The sequence below is a fragment of the Cebus imitator genome, unplaced genomic scaffold (assembly GCF_001604975.1).
Source record: "Cebus imitator isolate Cc_AM_T3 unplaced genomic scaffold, Cebus_imitator-1.0 Scaffold82, whole genome shotgun sequence".
Lineage (NCBI taxonomy): Eukaryota > Metazoa > Chordata > Mammalia > Primates > Cebidae > Cebus > Cebus imitator.
This window is the reverse complement of record NW_016107397.1, coordinates 8647050-8659363: the sequence shown is the minus strand read 5'-3', so window position 1 is coordinate 8659363 and position 12314 is coordinate 8647050. Positions and strand designations below refer to the sequence as shown.

The window sequence follows — 12314 nt, the reverse complement described above, 5'->3', positions numbered from 1 at the left end:
TAATGCCCTTGCTTTTAAAGTTTCACTGCTTTCATTGCTTTCATACACATTATATCTGAATCATTGCAAACCTATCAAGACAAATTAGTTCATTGATAGTGTAGACAGAAGAGAGATTGCATGAAAGTAAGAAAATGATATGACATGTGGGCCGGGCATGGTGGCTTACACCTGTAATCCCAGCACTTTAGAAGGCCAAGGCAGGCAGATCACTTGAGGTCACGAGTTCGAGATCAGCCTGGCCAATGTGGTGAAACCCTGTATCTCCTAAAAATACAAAAATTAGCCAGGTATGGTATGAGGTGCATGCCGGTAATCCCAACTACTTTCGAGGCTGAGGCAGGAGAATTGCTTGAACCCAGGAGGTGGAGGTTGCAATGAGCCGAGATCAACACTACACTCCAGTCTCAAAAAAAGGAAAATTATCTTACATGTGCATGGGTCAAGAAGGGCATGGCTGGCCTCTGCTGCCCATCTCCTTGTAGAAAAGCATTCGTTAAAATGGATGAATGCAATTTTCTCAGCTTTAGTTTTCTCACTGGTAGAAAAGAGGTAATGATACCTACTTCACTGGGATCATTGTGGGATTAGATGCAATTACGTAACTAAAGGCAGTTGGCACAGACAGGCACCGGATAAGCACCTAGTCAATCTGCCCTCCCTTTCCCTTCTTTTATATAAATCCTCATGTCCCCTCCTCTCTTCAGCCTCTCCTGTCCCTGTCAAGGAATACCATGTTTAGAGCTGTCAGTGAACTGGCGTATGTCTGAAAGTGAGGATTTCCTACTTGAGATAAAAGTCTGCAGTTTCTACAAGTTAATACAGCAAACAGACCAAGCATCTTCTTTGTTTTTCTTGCTGGGTGGACTCAGGTAAAGCTGAGCTGCTAAATACCCAGGATTTATGGAATTTGTTACTAATATTAAATAGATTTACATGTCTGTTATACTCTTGCAGGTTTAATCTGATCACTACAGAATGCTCAGAATACATTGCTGTTTCAAGGACAACTTGATTATTTGGGTGAAAACTGGATCTTTATTTGTAGAAGCTTTAGACTTTGGATGCCAATCTACTTCACTGGTTCTTTGCAGTTCCTTCAGCAGCCCCTGAAAACGTGTCAGCTGAGGCTGTCAGCTCAACCCAGATTTTACTGACGTGGGCTTCCGTGCCAGAGCAGGACCAGAATGGACTCATACTGGGCTACAAGGTGTGTGATGGGGTGACTTCCCTTTGCGTAGAGTGGCCTGGGGGAAATGCTACCATGTGCCATTCCCCCAAAGCAATGAGCCTTCTATTCTCCCACAGATCTGCAGCACCAGCCAGTTTGTGATTTTTATTAATACATCCTGTTGTTGGCTGGGCATGGTTGCTCATTCCTATAATTTCAGCACTTTGGAAGGTGAAGGCGGGTGGATCACAAAGTCAGGAGTTCAAGGCCAACCTGACCAACATGGTGAAATCCCATCTGTACTAAAAATACAAAAAAATTAGCAGGGCATGGAGGCACGTATCTGTAATCCCAACTACTCAGGAGGCTGAGGCAGGAGAATTGCTTGAACCTGGGAGGCAAAGGTTGCAGTGAGCCAAGATAATGCCACTACACTCCAGCCTGGGTGACAGAGACCCATCTCAAAAAAAAAAAAAAAAAAATGCACCCAGTTGTCTTATCTAAGCCTCATTGCTGTCTGGGAATTAGGCATTAGTATAACCACATCACAAATGCCAAAACAGGGTGCCTGAAGGAAAGCACAGCAGGAGGGGAACTGACCTCCGGGCCATGCCTGGCTCTGCCCTTGCTGGCCTCGGTGCTGCGGGCCAGTTACTGAAAGCCTGTGCCTGTGTCTCCCTACTTGTAAAATGGGAAAAACAATGGTAGCTTCATCCCAGGGTTGGTGTGAGAATTCATTGGGTCTTTTACACAGCACACCCTGCTCATGTGAAGGGCTGGGAGAGGTAGATCACTGTGTGAAGGTTTCTATGTGTGTCCTCACAGTCCCAGCAATGGCATCAGCTGGAAGGGTTGGGTCTGTTCCAGCTTCTCTGGGGCACCATTTCTGGGTTCCATCTTCCATGCATCTACCCCAACCCTTTAAAACCCCTTTGTCTTCCCCAGGGACAACAGGCTCTGTCTCCCCATTTGCTCCTTGGCTTAGCAATGCCAGACATCAGAATGAGCACTTCTGGACCCAGCCAGCAAGGCCATGCTTGTCACATTGCTGCTCCCTGTGTTTTGAGCGTGTCTCCTCTGCCTTTCCATACTTCACATCCCTATTCTTTGCTTCCCTCGCCTGCTCTCCTATGCCTTCCACCTTCCCTGGGCATTCTAAGTTCTCCCTACTATCTCTGTGACACATGGCAGTCCCATTGAGTGGGTACAGTGACCAAAATTCCACACTACCTTCCTGGGGCCCACAGAAACATGCTTGCTGTGCTATTTTCAAATGCCTCTTTGATGACTCTGTCCTTTATGGCCTTCCAGGTCCCTGATCTCAGGGAGTAGTTCAGAGAGGGTGGGTGTTGAGTGAGGGCTTCGTAGGAGGCTCTGGAGCAGAGCAGCTTGGGGTGGGGTGCCCTGGAGGAGAATAGCTTGGGGTGGGGTGCCCTGGAGGAGAGCAGCTTGGGGTAGGGTGCCCTGGAGCAGAGCAGCCTGGGGTAGGGTACCCTCGAGCAGAGCAGCCTGGGGTGGGGTGCAGAGCAGCCTGGGGTGGGGTACCTACAGCTTGCGCAGCTGCAGATGGCCCAAGGAGGATGAAGCTCCCATCTGTGTGGGACAGCAGGTCTTCTGGGGCAGGAACCCAGCTTCCATGGCTGGGAAACCCAGTGGGCTGCTGGCTCCTGTGGCAGGAAGCAGATTGTGTCTGTGTCCATCATCGAGTCTTTGTTTTAGTGGCTGTGGTTGGCATGGCTGCATTTGGGCCCTCAGACCATGCAAATTATGACCAGGCAGCAGACTCGCCAAGCCATGGACGCTAACTCAACATCCCCTGGAGCATAGTCACTCTACCACCACCTTCCTCCCTCAACGCCAGTGGGTACAGATTAGCCTTGCAGGCAGCTGTCCTCAGGGACAAAGCACAGCTGGCTAGGCCTTGAATAATGACGGTGGCCTGCCCTGTGCCACAGAGGTCCCTCCCAGCACCCGATGCCTCATAACCCTCTACTGTGTTGATGCCACAGATTCTGTTCCGGGCCAAAGACCTGGATGCGGAGCCCAGGAGTCACGTGGTGCGAGGGAACCACACGCAGTCGGCGCTGCTGGCAGGCCTGCGCAAGTTTGTGCTCTATGAACTCCAGGTGCTGGCGTTCACCCGCATCGGGAACGGGGTCCCCAGCACGCCTCTCATCCTGGAGCGCACCAATGATGACGGTATGTCCAGGCTTCGTGCCTTCGGGGGCCTCGCAGCCTCCCAGCTTGGCATTTCCAATGCAAACAGTTTGGGTTGTTGTCGCTTTTAACTTAATTTTCAAACCACTTTCTTTTGCAGTTGAGGGAAACAAAACAAAATTATTTTTCAGTCGCTGAGCATTTATATGGCCAATTTCAGCCTGGAGTGGATTTTTACAGCCTAATTATGAATCTGTGCAGAGTTTCCCTCATAACTCTGCTGTGGGCAGTGCTGGGAAGAGGCAGTAAACGCTGGGGCTGGGCTGAGCTGTGGATGTGAGCTGTGGACGCTCCTCTTGGCCGGGGCTACACACACCCAGTGTAGCGCCCCCTTATCCAGCAACACAGCCCAGGACCCCTAGGGGATGCCTGAACTGCAGACAAGAGGGGACAACTATAGTTTAAAAAATCCACAGTGGGCCTCATGCCTTAATTATCTTGGCACCGCCCCGGTCTCACCGTTTGCACTATGAGAGATAATTAGAAGTTGTAGAAAGCCCCATGTTTGACGCCCCAAGGTCCCCAGATCCCCGTGTTTCCAGACCTGAATAACAAGCACGTCTTGCCAGCTTTGTTTTTATGGAAGTCTAAATCATCCGTAAATATGTTTTCCCGCTTTGCAGATGTCAAAGAGGTAAAGGTTAGCGCCGTTACATTTTCATTATTAAGCAGACTGTAATGAATACATCAGGGGAAGAAATACTGATCTCCCTCCCCCAAAAACACCCACCTTGGGGATCATCAGAAGCAGCTGAAAAAGTGAAATGACTGTAGGTTTCCTTAAGCATCTTTGCTAAGTAACTAACTTAGCCTGGAAACTCTCTTAACTGCTGAGTGGATAGCACTCTCTTCAGGTGACTCAGAGAGCGCCATCCCCGAGCTGAGCCCAGCCTCAGGGAGAGAAAGGAGCCCTATGGAAGGTCTTGTCCATCCTTCCCTGACACAGCCTCTCAGGCTAGAAGGGGATCCAGGAGAGGAAGGGAATGTGGATGTTGTTTCTTTGCAAAGCGATCTGCAGCTCCAGTGCGGTGCATTCCAGGTTTCCCAAATGAAAGTAAAAAGGGGCATATTGGAAACTATGTCTAACACCAGGCCCATTGCAGCTACCCATCGTGACGCACACGTTGGTGAGTCCTGGAGTGCTGTTTCTTCCTCTCTCACTGCCCTTCTCCTCATTCCAGCCCTCTCCTGGGCTCAGGGGAGCAACGCCACTTAACGCTGAAGTCAGTGTTTGCGTATCTGTGACCTAGTCCTAGTTGCGAGAGCCTGTGGCCTCCTTCAGACATTTATTTCACCCCAGAATAGGTGTCATGACACACGTTCAAATTTCAAAATACTGTTTCCAGCGTCATAGCCAGGGGCAGAACTCAGAGGCCTAGAATGACGAGCACAGCCTTTTATTTCCATATTGATTATTTCATGCCCATTGCCTCTTATCTGGGAATCAATCAGTTATTAATTCCAACAAGAAGCTCTCATACTGGCCACACACTTACTTGTCTGTACGTTTAAGTAAATATTATTTTATGAGGGCTCTGACCCTATTATTGAGCAGCTCCACCACACCTAACTGCTTTTTGAATTATCGGTGCACCGAACCGCACGCAAGAATTATTATATGCATTTGCGCACATCAACTCTTAATTTTCTAGGACAATGCGGGAGAGAGGTGGCATGCTTACGGGAAGAGTGATTGAGGATAAAGTCGTTGTTTCATCAGAAATTGTAACCTCCGTTAGAGTTGGGAAGAACTTCAGGCCACCTTATCTACCACCTGCTTTGCAGATGTCAAACCCAGTAAGGGGATCTGAGCTCAGATGAGGGAAATCTTCTCTCTCAACCTGATGTTTGCTCTCAGAGTCATTCAGCAACTGGTATACTTGTTTCTCAGCATGCTGGTTACACTCACACTGTTCCTGGCATAGTTCAGGAGCCCTGCTTTTGAGTCATAGAAAGCAGACGGGCAGGGTTTAAAGTGAAGTGTTTTCTCAAGATCCTGAGGGAGCCATACTAGTCGTGAGGTTCCAAAAGTCATCGGTCCAAAACTTCAGAGGGTTCTAAACCAACGACAGTGTAGTCTGTGGTAGTGACTGTATGCAGCTGGCCCTCACAATCCTGTATAACCTGTCACACACCCAAGGAACATGGTCTTGACATCTGAATCACTGTGGTTTTCCCTTCAGCCCCAGGCCCACCAGTGAGGCTCGTGTTCCCTGAAGTGAGACTCACCTCGGTGCGGATCGTGTGGCAACCTCCGGAGGAACCCAACGGCATTATCCTTGGTAAGGGAGCAGTGGTGGCCAGGCGTGGTGGTGCATGCCTGTAATCCCAGCACCTTGGGAGGCCGAGGCAGGTGGATTGCTTGAGCCCAGGAGTTCAAGACCAACCTGGGCAACATTGTGAGACCCCATCTCTACCAAAAAAAAAAACCACTAAAAATATTAGCCAGCCATGGTGGCATGTGCCTGTAGTCCCAGCTACTTGGGAGGCTGAGGTGGGAGGATTGATTGAGCCCAGGAAGTTGAGGCTGCAGTGAGCCAAGATTGCATCACTGCACTCCAGTCTGAGAGAGAGCCTGTCCCCCAAAGAAGAAGACAAAAAGGAGTAGTGGTGTTTGAAAGGAGAGAAACAGCAGTCAGAATGATGATCTCTTCCCTGTTGGTTAGATATTTATGAGGTTAAAAAAAGCCTGTCTCCAGCAGCCTAGAGTTTTCTGAACTGAGGCAATCATGGTCCTCTTGGCTGTTTTCTGAGCTAGGTACTAAGGGTTTTTGGTATGGAATGAAATTTATGTTTTGTCAACCTGGAATTTCTTCCCTTCATTTGCGGTTCATGGCAACACCATGAACATCAATCTTCCTTTCCTCTCTGAAGTATCCTGCTATTTTGATGTGGTTTGGGAAATAGGCTAGTTTTTCATAGAAGATGCAGACTTGGAAACATCTTTCTCCCATGTTCCTGGAAACATCTTTCTGCTATAGTGCTTGCACCCAGTCCTTGTAAGAAGCTGCTGAGATGAAGCACATGCCTCATGTCCCAGGGAATTTGTTTACATTACAGCCAGCATACCAGCTCTGCTAACACTGATGAAAAGCCTTAATTTTTCCCAGTTCCCTAAAGCAGCAAATTATATTTTAAAATATCCCCAGTTCCTTTACTCATTCACCCTTTCACAGAGACAAATTAAGGACTTTGTGCTGGCATGGTACACACAGTAGGGGGTGAGGAATGAATGAGGGCATGGCTGTCCTCAAGACGCCCATGGTCCCGTAAGGGAGACACACGGTGAGAATACAGTGAGATAAACAACCTGGAAAGGCTTCATTAAATGCCTTACATATAGCTCCTTCTCTGTGGGGTCTTTGTGGCTAGAAGGCTCCTTTTGAGTGGGATCTGGAGATAGGTGGTGGCCTTGGAAGAAGGGAAGAGGGGTGTCCGCTCAGCCAAGACTGAGTGCTTTTAGCCTGTAGGAGCACTGACAGCTCCAAGGGTAGAGATGGACGCTGGGCCAGGTCTTCAGCTGCTGTGAGTTCCCTGCTGTGCCCTGGAGAATGTGGCCCTGCGACCTGGACATTTTAAACTGGCCTATTAGAGGCAAGGGCGGCAGGCACAGAACTTTGCCCCAGCCCCAGGTTAGCTTTTGGGATATTGACCGAATCCTGACACACAGGAGACCCCTGATTCGGCTAGCCTGTATTCTAGGTGATTTACAGTAAAGTTATAAACCCGAACTTACAAACAGGTGGTAAAACTCGCCAGTTTTGCCTGCATTTGATCTTCGGATTCTAATAGTTAGTTTGAAGAAAAACTTTCACATCTCTAAAAAAAAGTTTGGAGGCCTGTATTGAATGGCAGCAGGAATTCATCGAAGGACTTTGAGTGGGAAAGCAGCGTGATCAGATTTGCCTTTTAGGTAATAACTCTGGCAGCCTGAGAAGGGTGGACACAGAGTGAAATATTTATTGAGCTCTTGCTTCCCTGAGAGGCGGCCTGGAGCTTCCTAAGTCTTCTGCGCAAAAAGGCTGTGGCCTATTTTCACTTTGCCTCTTCCTTTATGTGATTTCTGGAGTTGCTAGATAGAAGTGTTTGGCTCTGAGTACATCATTTCTGAATTAGGTGATCTTTGGAATTGTGGGTTCCTGCTACTAAAATCTCAGATGAGCAGCCACAGCAGCCACTGTGGAGGTGAGCGTTTCAGGACCTGGACCAGTGGAGAGGGAGCTCCCAGCTACATCTGGTGCCTGCATCATGAGCTCAGTCTTGGGGTAGGATATGGTCTGCCCAGCAGGCAGCTGTAGTGAAAAGATTTGCAGGAGCCCCACCCAGGCAGGCCTCCACCTCTGCACAGCACCCAGGCTTCAGCCTTTTCTGGAAAAAGCAGGGCTAATATCTGATTATGCGGGATCTGAACCCAGCATGCTGTAAAACAAGAAACATTGACAGAGGCACAGGAGTCCACAAGAATGGTGTTCCCCATGAAGAAGCAGGCTTGCCCCAGCCCTACCTCTACCTTGGCAGGGCCGCTAGCTCCCACTGCCAGCCTTGGTAGACCCTCCTGGCAAGTCCTCACTCTGTGGTCATCTCCATCCACTCACTGTCACCTTACCAGGCTGCCACAAATCAGTTCTGGAGTGTGAAGGTGTGGGAGAGGTGCAGGAACAAAGCACACACTTCATCTGTGCCTCTCTCTTACCATAGACCGACCTGTGCTCAGATTCTAGTGCTGTGATTTTGACCAAGCGCTTCCTTGCACTTGTGGGGAGGCTCTGGCCTCAGCCGGCTCTAGGCCTGGCCCTCTGCCTGACATGCCCGCTTCTCCAGGGCCTCTGCTCTTCCTGAGAACTCATGCGGCTGTCCTCTGTAGGCCCGGGTCCTCACTGCCCCTCTTCCTACACGTGTCTACCTGGTCAGGCTTGTTCTCAGCACTCCTGCAGGCACAGCGTGGGGCCCAAGTGAGCCGGTTAGCTGATTTTATCATCTGTCATTTACTTTTCAGAGTGTCTCTGACATTTGTTTTTCTAATGGCAAGAGTACTGTAAAATAATAATTGAAGCAACAATGAAATTCCATTTCACATTAACCATATTTGGAACCATAAGAAACTGTGATAATGCCAAGTTTACATGAGGATGTGGAGAAACAAGACCCATACACTCTTGCTAGGAACGGGAGTTGGTGCGACCACTTTGGGGAGTGCTCTGGCAATACCCAGGAAAGGTGAGCGCGTTCACACTGCAACTCAGCAGCTCTGCACTTCCAGGCCTTCACCGTAGAAAAATTCTGCCTGTGTGCACAAGGAGAAATGCACAAGGATGTTCATTACAGCTTCACCTAAACAGCAAGAAAGAAGGCAGCTGTAGTCTGCAGTTAGATGGCATGAGCCTTGGGGCTGCCTGCTTCTCTTTTCCCCTGTGTTTCAAACAGTGCATCGCTGACAAGCAGGCTGGCAGCATGGGTAAAGACCTAACTAAGATCTCAGCCTATGCTTATTAGCTGGGTGAATTTAGGTGTGTTTCTTAGCTTTCCCATGCCTCAGTTTCCCCATCCCTCAAAGGGGAAGCACATTTTATTTTTGCCCTGCTCACTGGTGAAATGAGTTGTACTTGGAACAGTGCCTGCCACATAGTAAATGCTGAGTAAATGTTAGCTTCCATATCACATTGAATACTTTATCGTTTCCCTGGCACCAGCAGAGGCTAGAGGCTCTTTTAACTTGGAGCTATTCATGTGCCTCCTGGATCACTGTGGGCTCTGCCTGGTCCTAGTGTTTATGTTGCATGCACCAGTGGTGTGCTGCTTTGCTTTATTCTCTGTGACTCTGGTTGCTGAAGCAGACGGTTCTTGCTGACAAGAGAAAGAAAACTTAGAAGGCTGTTTGGGTTCCAAGAGAGTTCCAAATGTGCATAGAGAGGTGTGGATTTTGATTGTGGTCATTGAAAGCACTAAAGCCCAGGTAAGGAGAAGGTGATCATTTAAATACTTTGAGCGCTCCAACCACGGCAGAACATTGCAGAATCACACAGCACCGTGTCTACCTGTGAGGCAGACAACCCCACAGCCCAGCCTCCTTTGTCTGTTGTGCAGCATTGGGTTGTAATTGTCATGCGTGTTGTCTGGGTATCCTGTCACCCATGTGTCATTCCAGCCGGCACACTGAACCTCGGAGGCTGCAGGAAAGACGGGAAGACACTTCCTGCAAATTCAGATTGGTGTTCATGGGGGAGAAAGGAAAACATCTTTTCACCTGACTCACTTTACATCCAGAGACCTTGAATCAGTGTTCCCACTCTGGCAGCTCAGCCTTCTGAGTACATAAACACCTCTGCCGCCTGAGCTTTTGTGATCTATATCAAAACATGTTCTTGCATTCCCAAAAGAGATTAACAGCGTGAGCCACCAGCAGGCGCCTAGAGGAGAAAACACTTGCTTATTTGCATAAATATTTTACTGCGGAGCGCTTTTAGCATTTAGAACCTTTCTTGGGGAGGGTGGGGTTGGAGCCCCCTAAGTACAGACATCCCTCCCTCACCCATCAGCTGAATCCTCATGCCCTTGACTGCTATTACGCTAACATGATGATGTGTGAGCTCTTCAGATCCATGCGGGCCTGCCCTGGCCAGACACATGGGATGCTACACTGTCAGTGGGCCTCCTGCCCACGAGGGCCTAACATTTACCTTTAGCTTATTAGGAAGGGTGTACAGGAATTCCGCTAAGAATCAGGAGCTCTAGCAAGTATGATCCCTGTTTGGAAATTCAGCGTTTTGATCCCCATCTCTTGGATGGATAAGCTGTAAAACCCACGGGCCATGGCACCTAGGCTTGGCTAGTATGGGCCTGCTGGGGCAATTCAGTGGCATGTGGGTTCTCTGACCCATTCATGGGTGTTGGAGGGGGTGTCTTCCCAACTCACCCACTGACAGCAGCTGCAGAGAGATCAGCAGCACGAGCTCCTGATGGCCATGCTTTGAGGTCCTGAGCACTGGGGCCCCAGTGATGTCTCACTGAACAGCAGCTCTCAGATTATGCCTTTTGTTTCCCAGGGAAATGTACAATTTATAAACAGTTTGCAATTAGCTGGGCACAGTGGCATGCACCTGTAATCCCAGTTACTCAGGAGGCTGAGCCATAAGAATTGCTTGAACCCGGGAGGCAGAGTTTGCAGTGAACCAAGATCGCACCACTGCACTCTAGCCTGGGCAACAGAGCAAGACTCTATCTCAAAGGCTTTGCAGCCACCTAAAACATCCAGACAGGTGCCTACACATTGCTCTGTGTGTAGTTCTGTGGCATCAGTCTTCAGATTGGCCCAGAGCTGAGATGCCTGCTGGCTTCCAGTAACCAATCTCATCTCCTTAGTGTCTTGAGCATGAAGGAGCACCTTCTTCTGTCTCGAGCAGTGGACAGTTCTGGAGCTCATCTCATGCCTGTGACTCAGTCCCTTTCTGGATTCTGATTGTCTAAATGTGTAGCACCTCCACTGTCTTCCAGGTGTATTCAGAAACCCACTCAGGCCTCTCACCTGATGTTTTTAATCTTCCCTTTGGATCAATATGTCTCGTACTTGGCCTTGCTCCTTTTAATGCCTGTATTATCATAATTCACCCATAACCTTAAAAATAGGGCTCCTCATAGGCCACATTTTACTGCTGCTATTGATTCGGCCTGTTCATTCTTCCCTCGCACATACCACTGTTCTGGCCTTGCATCACTGAAATTCAGCACGTAGGTGTTTCTGATCTCGCTGTAACTATAATTGCATAACTAGCCTTTTCCACGGAAACTCTCTTATCTCTGAACACCATCTATCATTATTCTCTAAAAATGCAAGGACTGTTACTCAGCTGCTCCTTTGTGCCATTAATGTACAGAAAAAAAAGCTGTCTTCTTTTGTCCATCGAGTCTAGGTCTTTTTAAACGTGTCGAGGTAAGATATAGCCATTCATCTTTATGTTCAGCAAACTGTGGTGTGAGGACCAGATGATATTATCTTTATTTTAGGGCAAATAATAGGAAGGTACAAATAAAACACAGAGGCCGAGGAATTTTCTTCCAGTGCCTAGGGAACCAGATCAGAGAGAAAAGAAGAACCCAGATTTCTGCAATTAGCAGTGGATGGTGTTGTGCGTTGCAATCTGCATACATTATCTCACAGGGGCTTTGCCAGGGCTGCATCCTAAAGGTCAGGGGAGGGGAGGGAAGGGCGACCCCACTGCAAACCCCCTGCTTCCTACTTAGGCCTGGCAGCACCACCACACAGTGCACTATTTTTTTTAAATTTTTTTTGAGACAGAATTTCACTCTCTTGTTGCCCAGGCTAGAGTGCAATGGCATGATCTTGGCTCACCACAGACTCCACCTCTCAGGTTCAAGCGATTCTCCTGCCTTGCCTCCCGAGTAGCTGGGATTACAGGCATGTGCCACCATGCCCAGCTAATTTTGTGTTTTTAATAAAGACAGAGTTTCACCATGTTGGTCAGGCTGGTCTCAAACTCCTGACCTCAAGTGATCCACCTGTCTTGGCCTCCCAAAGTGCTGGTATTACAGGTGTGAGTCACCGCACTGGGCCACAGTTATTAAAACTCATGTTTCTAAAGGGAAAACACATTTTTGGTATGTTGTGCAGAAATCACAGAACGAAAAACCCATATTGAGTATGGAAATCTGGGTTTGTTGAATACTCATATGCATAGCAAAATGATTACCAAAGGTTGGACACGAGACCAGCCTGACCAACATGGTGAAACCCTGTCTCTACTAAAAATACAAAAATTAGCTGGGCATGGTGGCACATGCCTGTAATCCCAGCTATTTGGGAGGCTGAGATAGGAGAATCATTTGAACCCAGGAGGCAGAGGTTGCAGTGAGCTGAGATCGCGCCGTTACACTCCAGCCTGGGTGACAGAGTGAGACTCAGTCTCAAAAA

General features: G+C 48.5%; 1 protein-coding gene across 1 annotated transcript in view; it reads left to right on the top strand.

Moving 5' to 3' along the window:
* SDK1 (sidekick cell adhesion molecule 1) overlaps nucleotides 1–12314 on the top strand; it is a 982297-nt gene that overhangs the window by 846516 nt on the left and 123467 nt on the right. The window contains exons 26-28 of the mRNA XM_017533779.2: nucleotides 1095–1210; nucleotides 3181–3370; nucleotides 5572–5670. Of these exons, the coding sequence (XP_017389268.1) occupies nucleotides 1095–1210; nucleotides 3181–3370; nucleotides 5572–5670 (405 nt within the window). The remainder of the gene's footprint in view (nucleotides 1–1094; nucleotides 1211–3180; nucleotides 3371–5571; nucleotides 5671–12314) is intronic.